Here is a 21340-nt window from a genome sequence, read left to right as displayed (position 1 = left end):
CACTGCATATCAGATATTAATACAATCAAAGGAGTCCAGAAATACTTCACAAGAAGAGTCCTTTATTCCTCCTCACGTAACAAATTACCCTACTCCTCCAGACTTCAAATACTAAATTTAGAAAATTTACAACTACGTCATTTCTAAACTGATTTAACTGTTCATAAAATCATACATCATAACGTACTCCCTGTCAGTGACTACTTCACCTTTAACAACAACAACAACAACAACACAAGAGAACGTGATACAAACTGAATGTATATCGCTCCAAACTTGACTGCAGAAAATACAATTTCAGCAATAGAGTGGTCACCGCCTGGAACTCATTACCTAACTCTGTTGTTGCTTCCCCCAACCCCAAAATCTTCAACCTTACATTATCTACAATTGACTTCTCTTTTCTAAGAGGTCTGTAAGGGGCGTGCATAAGTGCACTTATGTGCCTAATGTCCCGGTCTTATTATCCTTTCTATTACTACATTCTACTTATGTTATGTTATATTAATATGTACTATAACACTATACTTGTTTGACAGATAAATAAATAAATAAATAAATAAATAAATAAATGTACATTATGGCAGTATATTAATCGCAATTTTTTTCTTAAATGTAATCACACTAACTCCTAATTATTATTTTTTTTGATAAAACTTTAGTAATTTTTCATAAAAATCACACACAAACATACAAACACTTAACACATAGTAGGGTTACAATAACCCCTCTCGTCTTAGAAGTTAATTTTTAATACAGAAAAAGAATATATTCTTAATTCATTAATTCAACATATTAATCTAAGTTAAAAGAAGAATTTTGTTCAAACATTGTAATAACATAAAATTGAGTTAATAAAAAAGAAAAAATATAAAGTCATTTTAATATATTCATACATTTCTCATAACATTTAATTTTTATTTTTATCTATCCACTTATAAACATAATTTCAGATTATACTTTTACAGATCTTTAAAATTGATGCGGCTTTCTGGAAGCATTCTCTGCTATTTAAAAGAAGATACAATAGCACTGGGCCTCTTCAAACCAAGCATTTATTTTAAAAAGCTTTTTCATTTTGTTAAGTTGTCTAGAACAATAATAAAGCAGTCTTTAAAACACAAGTCAAATAATTTGAACAAGGACCCAGGGCAAATTTATTTATTTATTTATTGGATTTTTAAAAATGCTGCCCTTCTCCTTAGATTCAGGGCAGCTTACAACATGTTAGCAATAGCACTTTTTAACAGAGTCAGCATATCGCTCCCACAATCCGGGTCCTAATTTTACCTACCTTGGAAGGATGGAAGGATGAGTCAACCTTGAGCCGGTGATGAAATTTGAACCGCTGACCTACAGATCTCCTGTCAGATTTAGTGGCCTGCAGTACTGCACTCTACCTGCTGCGCCACCTTGGCTCCAATGTCCAATCCCCAATCCAAGTGGTATCATGTGGACCACATCTTCAGGAGTTTTTGCCCATCTGATACTCTGAGATGGTTGACCTTGACTGGGCATAAACAAGTCCACCCAGCTGTGCAGTAGAACATGGGAGCAAACCTCCCTTTTAATTCACACAGGGCATCTCTCTCCAGCTCAATCCCCCACCCAAATACCAATCTTCGCTCTCCCCATTACTGTGGCAGCGGATAGCAAGCAAGTGTACCATCTAATTTTCCCTGAATAAAATGTGGTATTTTATTAATAACAAATATCAATCATCAAAAAGTTTCAAAAGTTTTTTTTCTAATTTTGTCATCCAGTTACATACATTTTCTTTTAATTAAATTCCCTCCTTAATGTTCCTTCAAAAAGTACAACAATAATTATAGTGCTTCCTTCTTTCTTTATACATTTTTCTATAAACCAAGAAAATCTTGTATAGCCAATAAGATGCTAACAAAAGAAAATTAAAAACAAAACATATACAAATTTCAGACTGCTTCCCCCCTCTAAATAGTACATTTATCTAATCCCAAATTTAAAAATTATTTCAGCCCATCTAACATTTAGCCAATTAATACTTATCTACATTTCTTACTGAATTATTAATCATAAATTTCAGTCAATTTGAGAAAAGAAAAAAACGGAAAAAATTCTAAATATTCTCTATTTTCAATCAATTAAAAATCATTAATATCGTTAATCTCCCCAACAATTCTAAATTCAATTCCATTTATGCATTAATCCAAATCAGTATCACCTACTACATATCTTATTATAATCAATACAGTACTTCTAACTGTATTCAAACAGATCAGCAATTCCTAAATTCATATATCTAAATAGAAAAAATAATTAAAATTAAAAAAGAGCAAACAAAACAATACTCCAAGATTAATCAACCATTCTCAAACTCCAATTTCTTTAACCTAAGCAGAACTTTGAATTGAACACTTTTCTTTTTTATTTTTTGTATCCCCTTTTAATCCCCTTTTCCATTTTATTCTTTTTATTCTTCCTTCTAGAAAAATAAAAGGATTATTGGATAAAACTTGGGACACTTGACAACATAGTTATGATGGTGGCCATGTCCCAGGGTTATGTGAACATCTTTTGGGACCTCCTGACAAGCAACTTCAGGGATTCACTTAACGACTGTGGCAAGAAAGGTGGTAAAGTGAGGCAGAACTCACTTAATAACCGTCTTTCTCAGGAGATAGAAACATTGGCCTCCATTGGGGTCAGAACAGAAGTCGAGGATTATCTGTCTGACCAGTGGACTCTTTTAGAAGCAGATCAGGAGTCCATTTTGAAGCTCCACAGAAAACATCTAGGGGGGAAGGCAGGTAGTCCTTGACTTACAATGGTTCATTTACTGACCGTTCAAAGTCGCAACGGCCCTGAAAAAAGTGACTTATGCATTCTTTTCACACTTAAGACCTTCACAGCAGCCTGATGATCGCAGGATCAAAACTTTGCTGCCGTTTCATATTTATGACCATTGCTGTGTGTCCTGAGGTCACTTTTTATTTCTAACCGATCCACACCCAGGCATGAAAATATGCTGCTCAGACATTATACTTTTCTGTCCAAACCGAAAAAAAATTAAAGGGAACATTGCCTGCAAATCTAGTTTTTCTTTTTCTTCTTATATTTAGTTATTATTTTAATCACTGTAATGGTTTCTGACTGGCCCTAATCTAGGTTTGAACGATCCATTAAGCCAAACTACAAATGTATTTAATTAATTAATTAATTAATTAATTAATTAATTAATTAATATGCCATCCAACTCCATATGACTCTGGGCAGCTTTCAATAAAAACAACAATTAAAAGACAGTTTAAGAATACATTAATAGCCCTTCATAAAACTATGCATATCTCTTAATCACTCATGGTCGGATCAAGATAGTAATCTCATTCGATCAATGGCCCCAAGCCTGCTGGAAAAGCCAGGTCTTAAAGAGTTTTCCAGAAGGCCAGTAGGGTGGGTGTAGTATGGATCTCTAAATGCAGTTGGTTCCAGAGCATTGGATCCACCACAGGGAAGGCCCTTCCCTGTGGCCCTGCCAGCCGACACTGTTTGGTAGACGGGACCTGGAGAAGACCAACTGTGTGGACCCTTATTAAAAACTTGGAGCTGTGCGGTAGAAGGCGGTCTCAAAGATAGTCTGGTCCTAAACCATGCAAAGCTTTGATGATTGCTGAATGTTTGGTTAATAAGTTAATTTTTTAGGTTAATCTTCTCTTTTTAATTGTTTTTAATATTGTAGTACTAATTGAATTATATTATTGTTCTGTTTTTTTATATATATGCTGTGAGTCCTCGGAGGGGCAGCATACAAATCCAATTAAATAAATAAAATAAATAAAAATAAAGAGCGAGAGCCAGTGCAGCTTGCAGAGAGTTGTAATGATACACAATAGCTCTCACAGCTGCATGAGGTGATAAGAGCATGGGTGACCATGTGAAGAGCCTCTTGGTCTCGGTAGGGTCGCAGCTGGTGCACTAGGCGAGCCTGTGGAAAGATCCCCCTAACCACAGCTGAAAGGTGTTGATCTAGTATCAGCTGGGGATGTAGGAGGACACCCAAGTTGCGAACCCGATCTGAGGGGGTTATTTCTCCCCCCCCCCCCGAACCAAAGATAGTATGGTCCTTCAGGGGCAGAACCCACAGCCACTCAGTTTTGGGGTGTAGCTTGAGCCTGTTAACTCCCATCCAAATGATTTAGAGTTTTTTGTGAATGCAATTGGGGAAAATTGAATGTAAATAAATACCTAATATAAATTGATATTCTCAGACAAGCTTCCTTTCAAATAAGGCTGTCAGATTACAACTTTCATTTTGAATATATCAGACTTCTGCATTTGTGCATTATTCTTTTCTATCTGCAAACATATTCTGGTTTACAAGAATGGCTTAAAAACTTTCCTTAGAGAGAAGAGCAAGTGCAAATAGGGCCACATATAGTGCAGGGAGGGTTGAAGAAACATCAGGGGGTACAGATACAGTAACAGTGCATCCACTTCGTTGTATAGATATTCCACTTATTTCTTCAATTAATGCTCCAGTTATATCCCATTCCTCTTCAGGTAGCTGCTGGTCTGCTACAGTAAAATTCTGTTTTTTATTGCAGAAATATTCGCCTATGATTCCTTCAACCTTTGAAAACAAGAAACAAATAAAATAGAGTTTGCAGTATTTGATCAGTAATATACACATGTAGAAAATCAATCGAGGTCAATATAAAATGCTGTGTGCATATGGCATTATATTAGTATTAAGTTTCAAGTTTGCAATGCTATAACCTTGTAATTTCACTGGTCTTATTAGAATTTCACTGGTCTTACAACTCCATTGTCTCCGTTCCGACTTAATTATAGTTCATAAAATCATATACCAAAAAGTCCTACCTGTTAACGACTACTTCACCTTCGACCGCAATGACATACGAGCACGAAATCGACTTAAACTAAATGTCAACCGCTCCAAACTTGACTGCAAAAAATACGACTTCAGCAACAGAGTAATCAACGCCTGGAATGCACTACCTGATTCTGCGGTTTCTACTCCTAACCCCAAAACCTTTAACCTTAGACTATCTACAATTGATCTCTCCTCCTTTCTAAAGAGGTCTGTAAGGGGCGTGCATAAGCGCACCATTGTGCCTACCATCCCTGTCCTATTGTCTACTTTTTATCGTTACTTATCTAATGTTTAATATGTACAAATTATCACCCTATAATTGTTGGACAAATAAATAAATAAACAAAAAATAAACAAAGTGATGCAATTCTGCTTTGAGCATCCTAAAAATATTCTAAGCATGAAACGAGAGTAAAACGATCTATTTAATCTCAAAATGTTTGGATTTGAAACAGTTTTGTATGCACTGTACATCAGTTGTAGCCAAAGTACCGGTATATTCAGGAGGTCCGTTTACAACCATTGATTTAGCACTGGATTAACCACTTAAGTTTAACAACAGCACTGGAAAAAAATGACTTAAGACTTATACTTTTCAACATTGCAACATTGCCACAGTCATATGACCATAGATCAGGTGCTTGCCACCTGGCATGTATTTAACATGTTTGCAGTATATGTGACCATCATTTGTCATTTTCCCTGCTTGCCTCCAAGAAGCTAATGGGAAGCTGGATTCATTTAACGACTGCAGTGACTTACCCTAACATTCATGGCAAAAGTGATGATAAAATGTGTCTGAGTCACAAAATTAATAATATTGAGTGTCGATTCACATGATGACTGAGTTATGTAATAAAAGAAATTCTGGTACCAATTGTGACCAAAAGCTGAGGACCGCCTGGTGTGCATGCTTCAATGTTTTATGAGCATAAAAGTACAACAGAAACCCAAAGTACGCTTAACATTTCTGTTGTTCTACAATAAACAAGCAGAAGATATAGCCTTGTACACATAGCCTCTTAATTCAGCCAGAGCCAGGTGGTCGAACTGCTGGCTTGTGGACTGGATACATCACGCAAAGGCAACATCCACTCTGGCTCCGCAAAGGCAAAAAACATCGCAATACATCTTATGATGTCGAGTGACACTATCAAGTTTCACACTCATGAGCTAGAGAAAACTCACGTATAATATCTTAATGCCTTAAAAAGAATGAATAGAATAAAGAATAAGGCAAATTATTTTTGCTTCAGAAGTTCTCTTACCAGTTTCAGTTGCTGGGATATAATATTTTTTTCCTTAGATTCTACCAATAGCATTATCTGGACCTCTGTCAGCTCTGGATTTTATAAAAAACAAATTGAGAAAATAGGTTTGTTCTAGAAAATGTTACATCAAAAATAACTGCCCAAAATTGTTTATTATCAATTGGAAGAAATGGTTTAGATTAATTTGAAATTAATTACCCGTACATTATCTATAGCAAATTCTAAGCTGGAATGCATAACCAATATAAACAAATGAAACTGGATTAGCCATACTAAATCACAGATCAGTTCTGATTCCTTGCAATTTACCTTTCAGTGGTAAGTTACATCAGTATTATATTAAGTCAGGATCCTACGGTATGTTTCTAGCTTTCTATTGTGTTTGAATTCAGCCATTGTGAATTCACAAAGTGAAAACCCATTTAATAAATTTTGATCAAGTTATCAATGAATTTTATTGGCCTTAACCATGGTTTATTTTAATCGTGGCCTATTGAATAAGTCATAGCTATGTTCCTATAGTATGTAAAGCCATGATGAATTAGCACAAAGGATGGATTTCAACCATGTCTAAAGTTGCATTTCCTGATATTCTCTGTTTTTTTTTATCCTAAATACAGCTAACATTTATTTATAATATTGCCCATTATTACCCATTAAGAAACCTTTTGGAAACAAGTCTTCATATTTCTTTATGCTATGTATGAACAGTGTGTGCCCATTCTATGATGGCCTATGGATACATTTTGTTTAGCACCTGCCTCATTTAGCAAGTGCTAAACCACTTGCTAAAATGGGTTCGCAATTACAATGGTGATAAAAAAAATAACTTTTTGATTAATCCTCACATTTACAATATCTGCAGGTCTATAAAGCAAAGGAAAGCTGAAGTGAGATTGTAAGCATAATAGAGGTTTCACTGGCAAACTGCTCCACTTAATTAGTGAATTGACAGTCCCAGTTAGGGTCACTAAACAATGACCCCCTTGTTGCTTCAAGGATTTCAACAGATTTTGCCATTCCTATACATTTCCAGATAAAGATATTCAACCTATTTGAGACATAACACTCTGATTATGTGTAGGATTTATTTAAAACAGAGTCAACAACATTGGAAATCTCTCTCCCCCCGACCCTCACCCATACTTATGCATGATGACTCTAGCTCTTTTTTTTTCTGTTTTGGTTAAAAATAATAGTAATATCTTGTCAGCCTTCATGCAAAGATACAAGTACTAGTTAAGAAAGTGATAGCCAGTTGATGTCTTATTTGTAGTCAATTAAACAACAGGTAGATGTTTGTAGAAAAACATCTTGCAAATTTTTATTTTATTATATTTTGCATTTCTTAACTGCCAGTCTTCCTGAGAGAGGAAGAATTCTGTAAATATGTGTTTAACTTCCAATTTTACTTGTTCTTAGTTAGTGTATTATTAATGACCATGGTAATGAAAGTTAGTGAATTATTAATGAACATTATAATTTGAGAGACTATTTTTACCATCAAGAGCCTGAAGAAAATAGAGGGTAGCCTCAGCAAGTTCAGTGACAATTGCTCCTTTGCCATCGTGCAAGTTGTCCATTAGATTCTTAAGCTCTGATTTGTCCGTATTTAGTTTGACTTGTTCAGGATCCTCAAGAACCTCTTCCAGCTAGAGGTTTGAGTTGGAGGAATAGGCAGGAAAATAATATATACAAGAGCACACAACAGATTTAAACTTAATATTAACCGCTCCAAACTTGACTGTAAAAAATATGACTTCAGTAACCGAGTTGTCGAAGCGTGGAACTCATTACTAGACTCCATAGTGTATTCCCCAAATCCCCAACACTTTACCCTTAGATTATCTACGGTTGACCTATCCAGATTCCTAAGAGGTCAGTAAGGGGCGAGTACAAGTGCACTAGAGTGCCTTCCGTCCCCTGTCCTATTGCTCTCCTATATCTCCTATACCTTTCTTCTATTCCTATATCTCTTCTTCTATTCTTTCATTGATACGTTCTATTACTATATCTTCTTTTCTATTATTTCTTAGATATATTTTACTATGAGTATCTCCTCTATAACCTTCATCATGTATTTTACTATGTGTATACCCACTAAAACCCTCATTGTGTATAGGACAAAATCAATCAATAAAATAAATAAAAGAACGCAAGCTGTTGTGGGTTTTGTCTAGGGACTGTGTTGTTGAATCTTTTGTGTCTTGAGCCACCAAATTGGGCCTTTCTAAAAGAACCTATGACAATATTATTCAAAATATCTGCTTGATTCTGATGAACACTCATATCTCCTCTATAACCTTCATCATGTATTTTACTATGTGTATGTAGATATATACCCACTAAAACCCTCATTGTGTATTGGACAAAATAAATAAATAAATAAATAAATAAATAAATAAATAAATAAATAAATAAATAAATAAATAAATAAATAAATAAATAAATAAATAAATAAATAAATAATAAATAAATAAATAAATAAATAAATAAATAAATAAATAAATAAATAAATATTAGAAGACTGACGGCAGAAAAAGACCTCATGGTCCATCTAGTCTGCCCTTATACTATTTCCTGTATTTTATCTTACAATGGATATATGTTTATCCCAGGCACGTTTAAATTCAGTTACTGTGGATTTACCAACCACATCTGCTGGAAGTTTGTTCCAAGGATCTACTACTTTTTCAGTAAAATAATATTTTCTCATGTCGCCTTTGATCATTCCCCCAACTAACTTCAGATTGTGTCCCCTTGTTCTTGTGTTCACTTTCCTATTAAAAACACTTCCCCCCTGAACCTTATTTAACCCTTTAACATATTTAAATGTTCCGATCATGTCCCCCCTTTTCCTTCTGTCCTCCAGACTATACAGATTGAGTTCACTAAGTCTTTCCTGATACGTTTTATGCTTAAGACCTTCCACCATTCTTGTAGCCCATCTTTGGACCCGTTCAATTTTGTCAATATCTTTTTGTAGGTGAAGTCTCCAGAACTGAACACAGTACTCCAAATGTGGTCTCACCAGCGCTCTATATAAGGGGATCACAATCTCCCTCTTCCTGCTTGTTATACCTCTAGCAGATGGATTTGGTAGTACACATGCATATGGATGGGTTACTGTAATGTGAGAATTGAATCTGAATACTGCTGTCCACTGGGAATTTAAATGATTTTTTAAAATATAAAGAAAAGCTTAGGAAACATAAGGGAAAATGCTTTTTAAAATTTGTGATTAGGAAACTTAAGTCATTCTTTTCAAAATCTTTTCTAGTGTTAGACGAAAAGGATATTGTGACTTTTGGTTATTGTCTGACTGGCAGCCCCTCAATGTAACTTCCTCCTTTCTGCCTGCCAGATCCTCTTGAACTTCCCCCAAATTCTGGGAGAAACAATAATGTATGTAGTTGATACCTGAAAGTTGGCAGTTGTTTAGATCTCAGAACCCAAATATCCCAAAAAGTTAAGCAAAATCATATTGCAAGGATAAATGACAGCCCTTCAAGGTAACCAGATTAGGAAAGTCATGCATGCTAATACTACTTATTATAAAGTCATAGTAACAGAAATAATAATTTCTGGCTTTGGTTTTGCAGGGTGGTCTTGAATACCTTGAAGAATTTACATTAATCTTGCAAATATCAGTATGCCTCCCTTCCTTCTCTTTTATCTTCAAGATAACTCAAAACTCTTGCCTGGGATGCTGGCTCAGGTTACAGTTGTGCTCTAGGCTCAGATATCTTTGATCTAATGGTTGTCATAGTTGTGGCTCTTCTTCTTGTTCCTCAATATTATTTTTTATGCCCATCATAGGGCCTTTGAAAAAAATGGGGGCATTTTTGCCATTCCCAGCCCCTAGGAGTTCTCTACAGGCTTCCCAAAGCCTTTGCCCACCCCATGTTTGGGAAAAACTGGGTGAAAATGGCCATTTTTCACAAAAATGTGTGTGTGTGTCTTCTAATTACTTCATCTAACATGACTAGAAGAGGAATTCTGGGAGTTGAAGTCCACTAACCTTAAAGCTGGCAAGTTTAAGATTTGTGGACTTCAACTCCCATTCCTGAGCTAGCATGACTGGAGGAAGAATTCTGGGAGTTGAAGTCCACTAACCTTAAAGCTATGATGTTTGAAGACCACTGGGTTAGGAGTTAGGGGTGCAAGGGTCTTCAAACTTGGAAAGTTTAAGACTTGTGGGCTACAGCTCCCATTCCTGAGCCAGCATGACTGGAGGAGGAATTCTGGGACTTGAAGTCCACAAGGTTTAAAGTTGTCAAGTTTGAAGTTTGTAAAAATATGGCATATAACGATATACTCTTCTATAGATCATATACAGCTGCTACAGTTACATAGAACTATGAGAAGAAAAGAAAATGAACCACAGTATTAACAACAGAAACTTCTTTACCTGGAGCACTAGTTCTCCCAAAAGGTCACTTTTCCTCATTAGAGCCACCAAACTAGCTAGAAATTTGCCACGCAGTTTTGAAGTCATTAAAGAAAATGGTGCATATTCTTTATCAACTTCCCTTCGAAGGTTTTTCCTGGTGCCTTCCCGGACAGAAACAAAAGTGTTAAAAATCAGTGTTTGCTGTTCTTATCCTGGCTAACGCCCAGAAGAAAAAAATGTGGGTAAAATAGGTGGGAAAGGGAGAATTGGTATATTCATTGGCTTAAGTTGTACATGAAAAGAAGCAGGATAAAAAAAAAGCAAAAAAATAAAAATTGGATATTATTTTAACTGAGCACAGTAATAAATATTTGCCAGCATATAGTATTGCAGTCTTTTAAGTTCTGTATATTTTTTTACAATGTGGTTTCTGAATGAATTGTGGTTCATTGTTTCATCATCATCATCATCATTGTTATTACAGGCTTCCCAGAAAATTGCTACCCTCTGTGATGCTTTCTTCCCTTTTCTTTAAAACCCCTCTCCAGCATCAGGATGGCAAGGTTGACTATAATCTCTGTGGTATGAAACAGCTCAAGGCATGTTGAGAGAAGAGAGAAGGAGGTACATATTTGTGTGTAGAAATAAAGCAGCCTAAAAAGGAATGTTTTCTTCTAGCAGTACTCCCAAGGAATAGCAGTTGGAGTAGCAATAATGGAGTAGCAGTAACTGTGCAAAAGAGTAAATAGTGAATAATATGTGAGAATGCAAGCTGTTGTGGGTTTTGATCAAATTATCACAGATAACCACCACTATTCTTCTATTCTTTCATTGATATGGTCTATTACTATATCTTCTCTTCCCTTCTTTCTTAGAGTTGATGGGACCTGGAGAAGGCCAACTCTGTGGGACCTGACCAGTCGCTTATGATGTTCGTGGATGGTGAGGGAAGTGCAGCGGTGGGATACGAACCAGAATGCTAAATTGTGCTCGCCGCTGCAGCTCATAAGTTCTTGTGGGGCCAGCGCGATTTTTCTTCCACACCTGTGGAGGTAGCAAAATCATGCACGGAGCCACAGGTACGCCGGTGTTTTGGCATGCACGGAACCAAAAACCTAGCTGAAACACGGGCACTCCTGCGGATCCGTGCGCGATTTTACTACCTCCACAGGTGCGGAAGCAAAATCGCGCTGGCCCTGCAAGAACTTGCAAGCCGCGGAGGTGAGCGCAATTTGGCATTCTGGTTCGTATCCCACCACTGCACTCCCCTCACCATCCATGAACATCATAAGCGACTGGTCAGGTCACAACAGAGTCGGCCTTCTCCAGGTCCCATCAACTAGACAATGTCATTTGGTGGGGCCTAGGAGAAGAGCCTTTTCTGTGGAGGCCCTGGCCCTCTGGAACCAGCTCTCCCCAGAGATTCAAACTGCTCACACCCTCCCCGCCTTCCACAGGAGCCTAAAGACCCACCTGTGCCGACAGGCCTCGGCCCATTAGACATTAGCTCCCGGATGATGAATGGAATATATGTTTGATTGTCTGAATGAGAGTGATTGGTTTTTAAGGAATTGGGGTTTTAGATTAGTTAGTATAATTTTAAATTTGGATTTAGGATGTTTCTGTTGTGTTTTATATATTGTAAGCTGCCCTGAGTCTTTGGAGAGGGGTGGCATATAAATCCAATCAATCAAATTTCTGGCTTCAGGTTTTGTATTAAGATAGAGAGCCAATGAAAATAATGTTTTTTGGGGGGGGATGTAGAACTACAGTTAAGGAGGCATCAGTTCATCTTCTGACGGGCATCTTTAGCTTTCTTAATTCCTAGCCAATATGGGGCTGCTCCAGGGCTCAGCGCTGCCTCCTCCTTATCTCCTCGCGGCGCCGGCTGCTATGGTGGCTCCCAAGCACCATTCCCCCCCAAATGAGACCCCCTCCCTGCCTCCAGAATCCAGCCAGGCACCTTGAGCTGCTAATGCTGCAGGGGAGGCTGGATGGGGAATTCGCGCATGAAGAGTGAGGCATGGGGGGTTGATGTATCAGTGCTATTCTCACCCCCCCCCCCGGTGCCAGCTCTCTCTTGGGGGGGGGGGTTTCTGGGCACCAAGGCCTGCTCCAGTCCCAGCAGAATTCCATCAAGGTAGGCGAAGAGGCATTTCCAGCTTCGAACCCACAAAGTGTCAGGCAGGGTACCTGAGCTGCGGGGCTGCGGAGTGGGGACCAGGGCGTGAGGGGCTCTGCCTAATTTGGGACTTCCTAAAATGGGTCGAAAGCCTCCAATAAAAGAGTTAACACTAAGTTTTCCCTTCCCAGCTGGGCACAAAGTATCGCCGATCTCTGCCTGCCTGCCTGGCAGGGCTGTTGTGAAGATGAAAGGAAGGGAGGCAGGTAAGATTAGCTCCACAGCACTGCCTTTGACCAACCAAGCCATGGTCAGCATGGCTTGGTTGGGGCAGGGGTGGGGGCAGGGAAAAGACCTCTCTACCAACGAAGAGGAGGAGGAGGGGCATAATTGAAACATGTTGTGTTTGTTTAAAAATATTCGCAGAAAATCTGCGATTGGTTAAGACGCGGCTATTCAGAAAATAGCCGCGAAAGTTAAATGTGTGTCAGTTGTAAAAAGCCCGCGTTAAAAAGAGTATAAAAGGGCAACGGGTTAGCCGTTGCCCTCATTCCGGCAATTCTACCGTTCCAGTGTTTGTATTCTCTCTTGCCATGAATAAACCAGTTTGATTTAAAACTACCGGAGTCCAGACTTTTCAGTGGCGACGAGGAGGTCGAACTCCCGCTAACGCAGCCATGAACTCGGCCATGGCTCCACCGCCGCCCGTATTCAACTCCGAGACGGAAGCTTGGACCTCGTATATGTCCAAATTTACATTTTTCTTGAAAGCGAGCAATCTACATGACGCCGATGACGAGAGGAAGAAAGCTATATTCCTCGCTTATTGCGGCACAGAAGTCTACAGCCTAGCCTCTACACTCGTTGACCCAGACACCCTGGAAACCGTCGCATGGTCAACTTTACAAGCAAAGCTTGCCGCTCATTATCAGCCGACGACTCCTGTCCGCGTATACCGCCACCAATTCGCTCAGATGAGGCAAGCGGACGGAGAATCCACCAACGATTTTATAACTCGCCTACGCGCACTCCTCCCGAAGTGCAAATATAAGGATCCAGAGGAACAGCTGATTGACCGCCTTATTTTCGGTCTAACCAATATCACGCTCCAGAAAAAATACTTAGTTGATGAGGATGCCTCTCTCCAAGACATTCTAAAGGCAGCAAAAGCCTCCGAGGTATCTGAAACATCTGTTGCCGAAATTAAACGCGCAACCTCAACCGTTCATCACATCCCTGATGAATCACCTTGGCACGCCTGCCCTTCTGATGAAAAACACTCGGAATCCGCTACTCCAGACGACACCTGTCTCCAAATCCGAAGAGCCTCCGACCACGACGCCAAAGAAGCCTCCCGTGCGGACAGATGTGCCGGCTGCAACGGAAACCACCCTCGTTTTCGCTGCCATTTCAAGGACGCCTACTGCCGCCGTTGCCAGCGCCGCGGCCACATCGCCGAAGTCTGCCGCGCCGCCAACCCAACTCCAGCAACTCAGCAAAACCAACGACCCTATTTTTCACCGAGGAATCGACGACCACCGTTTTCGCGCAACGTTTCCCGCCCGGCTGACAACTCGCCCTCTTCTAACCAACGAGGTAACTCCCCTTCTTCCGTAAACTGCAATTTTCCCGCTGCGGAAAACAAGCTATTTGTTTCTCTTTTCCTCAACGGCCACCCCTGCCAAATGGAATTAGACACCGGTTCCAGACATTCCATAATGCCTTGGGAAAAACTTAAATTATATTTACCTCGTGTAAAACAAACTGACTTGCAACCTTGGGAACCGGGTTTGAGTGATTTTCAGGGCCATTCAATTCCAGTGTTAGGCTGCTTAAATGTTCCTATTGCGTTTAAAAAATTTCAAGGGTTTTTACCTCTGTTAGTGGTTGACGGTCCTAAACACTCCTTACTGGGACTTCGATGGTTACAACCTTTAGGTATTGAAATTTCAGGGGTTAACAATGTATGTGACTCTTTTGACCCAAATGATTTATTGAAAGAATTTCCCGAAGTTTTCTCTAGCGCTCTGGGTAAATATACAGGCAGCCCCATTTCGTTTAATTTGGACCCAAATATTCCGCCCATCCGATTAAAGCCCCGCAGAATCCCCATTCCACTTTTACCTAAAGTGGATGAACAATTGGACAAATTAATAGCTCAGGGCATTTTAGTTCCCACTGACCATGCTAAATGGGAAACTCCTATTGTAACGCCCGTTAAGCCGGATGGCTCTATTAGAATTTGCGCAGATTATAAAGCCACGATTAATAAAGCACTACAGCATAATGCCTATCCAATCCCAGTAGTGCAACAACTCTTGCACACCTTAGGAAATGGGTCCATCTTCGCGAAGTTGGACCTGGCACAGGCATATCAACAGCTCACCGTAGATCAAGACACCTCTGAAGCCCAGACAATCGTAACGCATAGAGGTGCCTTTAAATGCACCCGGCTCCAATTTGGAGTCTCTACCGCCCCAGGTATCTTTCAGGGTCTGATGGAACGCATTTTAAATAATATTCCTGGGGTCGTTCCATATTTCGACGACGTATTAATATCAGCCACATCCAAATCTGAGTTATGGGACAGAATCAGGCGCGTTTTAACTAAATTTAAAGAAACAGGACTCCATTTAAAAGCAGACAAATGTTCTTGGGCTGTGCCCAAAGTTGAATTCTTGGGTTTTACAATAGATCGTTTTGGAATTCACCCCACAAATGACAAAGTTGATGCCATAAGAAATGCCCCCACCCCTTCAGATAAGACAGACTTACAAGCATTCCTAGGACTCCTTAACTTTTATTCCGTCTTTCTTAAACAGAAAGCGACGGTGGCAGAACCGCTTCATAACCTCCTAAAGAAAGACTCTGCCTGGACGTGGGGACCAAAAGAACAAGCCGCTTTCCAAGCAGTAAAAAATTTACTTTCCTCCAATAGTGTCCTAGTTCAATATAATGTAGCTATGCCCTTATCCCTAACCTGCGACGCTTCACCGTTCGGCATAGGAGCCGTCCTCAGCCATAACTTTCCGGACGGCACAGAAGCCCCAATAGCCTATTATTCTAAAACTCTTTCGGCAGCTGAAAGGAATTACTCCCAGCTCGACAAGGAAGCGTTAGCCCTTGTCGCTGGAGTTAAACGTTTTCATTATTACCTTTGTGGTCGGCCCTTTACGTTAATCACCGACCATAAACCGCTTTTAGGCATTTTGGCGGGAAACAAACAAACTCCCGCCTTTCTTTCTCCTCGCATGACTCGCTGGACTATTTTTCTAGCCGCTTACAATTATACATTAATCCACAGGGGGGGGAAAGACATAGGAAATGCTGATGCATTAAGCAGGTGCCCCCAAATAGAATTAGTCAGTGATCCAGCCCCTGCCTCAAGCGTTTTATTAATTGAATCTAGTAAACAAACGTTATTAACAGCAACAGAAATAGCCAATCAGACACAAGCAGATCCAATTTTGAAATATATTAAACAATGGATATTAAAGGGATGGCCAATTGAACAACAACCAAACCAATTTCAACCTTTTAAGAATAGACAGTTTGAATTAAATGTGTTAAAAGATTGTATATTGTGGGGAGACAGGGTTGTTATTCCAAAATCCTTACAGAAGCAAGCATTGCAGTTATTGCATATAGGTCACCCAGGAATAGTCAAAATGAAAACTATTGCCAGAAGTCATTTATGGTGGCCAGGGTTGGACAAGGACATAGAGTCATGGGTGGGTGGTTGTATACCCTGCCAGAGAACAAGACCCAACCCACCAAAAGTCACACCATCAGAGTGGCCAACACCAAGAGGGCCCTGGTCTAGAATACATATTGACTTTGCAGGACCAATCAGGGGCCAATCCTTTTTACTGGTTGTGGATGCATACTCCAAGTGGCTGGAAATTGAACTTATGGCATCCACAACTACTAGTGCAACTATAAAGGCATTAAGGAAAATGTTTGCCACACATGGTATTCCAGATATTTTGGTATCTGACAACGGGCCTCAGTTAACAGCCCGTCAAATGGAACTATTTCTTGCAGACCAGGGCATAAAACATGTGCTCACTCCACCTCATTTTCCCCAAGCTAATGGGCAAGCAGAACGAATGGTTAGAACCACAAAGGAAGCATTAAACAAAGCACCACTAGGAGATTGGCAACAACAAATTGATGAATTTTTAACCATTCAGCATATTACGCCGTCAGCGTCTACAAACAAAAGCCCGGCAGAACTTTTAATGGGCAGAAACCTTCGTTCCAAATTAGACAGAATTCACCCAAATTACCAGAATGACCAAAAAGAAATAAAAATACAAAGTGAGAGACAGTTTAACATCGGGGATTTAATTTATGCCAAAGACTATGATTCGAACGATAAATGGAAAGATGGCACAGTATTGGATAAAACAGGTTTAAAAACATACGTTGTAATATTAACAGATGGGCGCAGTTGGCATCGGCATGTCGACCAACTACGCAAAAGAATGAAGACTAACCCAGACATTTTGCCTACTGTAGACAAACCAATAGAGGACTTACCAGAACCACCTCGAGACTCCAGCGATGGCTGCTTGTTGCCCCTGGCGGCCGGCGAAGATCAAAATGCATCATCGCAACCAGGCCCGTCAGAAACTAGCCTTAGCGGAGCAACGGAGCCAGCCGTCCAGGCAAGCAGCTCCCAGCAAAATGAACTGCGCAGGTCCCAGAGATCTGTGAAACCACCAATCCGCTTGCAGGACTATGTGACGTGGATTAACACGTAATCATGGTCTCAGCCGAAGAGGGAGGGGTGTTGTGTTTGTTTAAAAATATTCGCAGAAAATCTGCGATTGGTTAAGACGCGGCTATTCAGAAAATAGCCGCGAAAGTTAAATGTGTGTCAGTTGTAAAAAGCCCGCGTTAAAAAGAGTATAAAAGGGCAACGGGTTAGCCGTTGCCCTCATTCCGGCAATTCTACCGTTCCAGTGTTTGTATTCTCTCTTGCCATGAATAAACCAGTTTGATTTAAAACTACCGGAGTCCAGACTTTTCAAAACATGCCCCTCCCCTCCTCCTCTCCCCCTGCCGCTGGCCATCCCCCTCTTCATTCCAAAATCGGGACATTTTTGAAACGCCGTAGGCCACAGGACAAATGATTAAAAGTGGGACATCTGGTAACCTTATTCATGTTGAACATACTTTTTTTAGTAGAAAACCCCCAAGACTCCTAATTCTTCTGTTGATTGGATTTATGACTGAGTCCTTTTGAAATATTAATATTGACTGTCCCCATTTTTTGCACATAAGCATTGACTACAATTTGTCATGATTTCTGCTATGAGGTTGAACATATAGGAAATTGATAACTTCTAGTAATGTAATTTTTTTAAAAAATGATACACTATTTGTTTTCCACAAAATTCAATATAAATGAATAAATCAATGTACCTTTTTTTGCCAAGAAACAAGTGTTTTCAAATTGAAAAAAAGATAACATAAAAGAAAAAAGTTTGCTAGTAATTAATTTTGAATTAGCTAGCAATATTTTAAATGGTTAAGATTTATAGTACAGTGATACCTCGTCTTACAAACCCCTCGTCATACAAACTTTTCGAGATATAAACCTGGGGTTTAAAATTTTTTTGTCTCTTCTTCCAAACAATTTTCACCTTACAAACCCAAGCCACCGCCACTGGGATGCCCCGCCTCTGGTCCAGACTTCTGTTGCCAGCGAAGTGCCCGTTTTTGCGCTGCTGGGATTCCCCTGAGGCTTCCCTCCATGGGAAACACCACCTCCGGACTTCCGTGTTTTTGCGATGCTGCAGGGGAATCCCAGCAGTGCAAAAACAGGTGCTTCGTTGGCAACATAAGTCCGGAGGTGGAGTTTCCCAGCGAGGGGAGCCTCAGCGAAATCCCAGCATCACAAAAACACAGAAATCCAGAGGTGGGGCTTTGAGGACTTCCGTGTTTTTGCGATGCTGCAATTTCGCTGAGGCTCTCCTCGCTGGGAAACCCCACCTCTGGACTTCCGTTGCTAGTGAAGCACCCGTTTTTGCGCTGCTGGGATTCCTCTGCTGGAATTCCCCTGCAGCATCACAAAAACACGGAAGTCCAGAGGTGGGGTTTCCCATGGAGGGGAGCCTCAGGGGAATCCCAGCAGCACAAAAACGGGCGCTTCGGCTGGCAAAAGGGGTGAGTTTTGGGCTTGCAGGCATTAATTGCTTTTCCGTTGATTTTTATGGGAAACATTGTTTCGTCTTACCCACTTTTCACCTTACAAATCTCATCCCGGAATCAATTAAGTTTGTAAGACGAGGTATCACTGTACTCCCCTAGGTAACTTGTATAAGTAGCTGCTAAAATTTAGAAGCATTTACTGCAGGCTTTTCATTTTGAATTTAGCAAACCCTTTAGATTTTCTTTGATTGCTTAATTAGGCTTGGATTGACATCTTAAACATACTTCCACAAGGGCAAAAACCTCTGAAATGTAGTATGTATAAAAGAGAGAGAAATGAAAGAAAGAGAACAAATACATTTTACCTGCACTTGATTTCACAGCTGGTAAATCTGAAATGCAAAAGAATAATATCAATAGGATGAATAAACAGAATGACATGATAACAATATCAATCTCAGAGCAGTCAGTTTAGCTGACCTTCCCATCCAGGACAATAAAAAATTTGAAAAAAATCTGTGCTTTCTTTCTTACCTACTTCTGCATATAAAGAACTGTGGCATTTTAGATTTAGATGTGCCAATCACAGCTTTACAAAAAGCTCATATACTATCCTACAAATTTATAATGTTTCACTAACTTGTCTTAAACCTAGGGATCTGGAATATGCCTTTCCCAAATTAAGGCAAATTCCTCCCCTTCGCTAAAATGGGGGTGGGCATGGCCAGCACGTGATGCATCCAGCCCAAAGGTCACACGTTTGACACCCCTGATCTCAGAGGTAGGTTCCTGCCAGTTCGGACTGGTTCTATAGAACCGGTACCGGGAAATCCCCCCACCCCACTCACCAACCTGGCAGAGATGGGTGTATTCACCATATGATAAACCGATAAATTTAAACTAAGCTGTCAGTGAAACAGCAGGGGTGGGATGGGTTATGTACATTCTATTTCTGTTGTGTCTGTGGTTTTCTCTTTCACTTCTCCTTTTTGCTTGCTTTCATGATGAATGTAGAGACATAATGGTCGAGAAAATGTCCTCTTAAATGGGATTCTGACGCATGGATCCCAGCGACCGGTTAGGTCCCACAGAGTTGGCCTTCTCCGAGTCCCGTCGACTAAACAATGTTGTTTGGCAGGACCCAGGGGAAGAGCCTTCTCTGTGGGGGCCCCGACCCTCTGGAACCAGCTCCCCCTGGAGATTAGAACTGCCCCCACCCTCCTTGTCTTTCGTAAACTTCTTAAGACCCATCTCTGCCGTCAGGCATTGAGGAACTGAGACATCTCCCCCGGGCCTATACAGTTTATACATGGTATGTTTGTGTGTATGTTTGCTTTTAATAATGGGGTTTTTAGTGTTTTTTAAATTATTAGATTTGTTCTTACATTGTCTTTGTTATTGTTGTGAGCCGCCCTGGGTCTACGGAGAGGGGCGGCATACAAATCTAATAAATAATAAGTAATAAGTAATGAATAAATAATAAATAATAAATAATAAATAATAAATAATAAATAATAAATAATAAATAATAAATAATAAATAATAAATAATAAATAATAAATAATAAATAATAAATAATAAATAATAAATAATAAATAATAAATAATAAATAATAAATAATAAATAATAAATAATAAATAATAAATAATAAATAATAAATAATAAATAATAAATAATAAATAATAAATAATAAATAATAAATAATAAATAATAAATAATAAATAATAAATAATAAATAATAAATAATAAATAATAAATAATAAATAATAAATAATAAATAATAAATAATGTATTGGAGATAAAAAATATTTAAAAAATAATAAACTGCAAATTTGAGGCTGCCGGCAGTTTACTGGCTTTTCTCTGCTGCTGACCACCTGGCAAAGCCACTACAATTTGTGTTAAGAGAGAAGGACGAGGAAGAGGCAGGAAAGGGGAGGAAGAGGCAGGAAAGGGGCTATCGTTTTGCAGCCAGGCTCCCTTGCCTGGCTCTCCTCACAGCACCGCCACATACATAGACACACAAGGACATCTCCCTCTAGAAGCTTCAGAGCCCCACCCCATTTTTTTCTTTTCACCCTTCTGCCACTGTGAGGCTTGGGGAGGGAAGAGAATAAAAGGGAAGCAGGGTGGGTGGTCGGTGGGGTGGGAGAGAGAGAGAGAGAGAGAAGGGCTGCCTTTAATTTGCTTTGTGTGACACTGGCAGAATACAGACTGATTGAGCAATAAGAAGTGAAGGGACGATTATAATCAATAGTCAACATTGTTTTGGGGATATGTTGCTACCAGTATTATTATGACTATGATGAATGAGATTTGTTAAAATTTTAAAGTACAAAAGGAAAACAATACGTATAATTGCATAAGTTAGACCAATGTTCCCAACCTTGGCAACTTGAAGATATTTGGACTTCAACTCCCAGAATTCCCCAGCCAGCGAATGCTGGCTGGGGAATTCTGGGAGTTGAAGTCCAGATATCTTCAAGTTGCCAAGGTTGGGAAACACTGAGTTAGACGATGAG

The 21340-nt window shown here is 39.5% G+C and overlaps 1 protein-coding gene across 1 annotated transcript in view; it reads right to left on the bottom strand.

Moving 5' to 3' along the window:
- Positions 1-1156: 1156 nt before the first annotated feature.
- The window catches only part of LOC139154775 (gasdermin-A2-like), a 36955-nt gene continuing 16771 nt past the window's right edge, over positions 1157-21340 (bottom strand). Inside the window, exons 8-12 of the mRNA XM_070729747.1 lie at positions 19184-19210; positions 10556-10698; positions 7646-7796; positions 6142-6215; positions 1157-4609 (exon numbers count right to left, since the gene is read on the bottom strand). Of these exons, the coding sequence (XP_070585848.1) occupies positions 4367-4609; positions 6142-6215; positions 7646-7796; positions 10556-10698; positions 19184-19210 (638 nt within the window). The 3' untranslated portion in view covers positions 1157-4366. The remainder of the gene's footprint in view (positions 4610-6141; positions 6216-7645; positions 7797-10555; positions 10699-19183; positions 19211-21340) is intronic.

The sequence above is a fragment of the Erythrolamprus reginae genome, chromosome Z, assembly GCF_031021105.1.
Source record: "Erythrolamprus reginae isolate rEryReg1 chromosome Z, rEryReg1.hap1, whole genome shotgun sequence".
Taxonomy (NCBI): domain Eukaryota; kingdom Metazoa; phylum Chordata; class Lepidosauria; order Squamata; family Dipsadidae; genus Erythrolamprus; species Erythrolamprus reginae.
The sequence above is the reverse complement of the archived record's forward strand: the minus strand, read 5'-3'. Positions and strand labels throughout refer to the sequence as shown.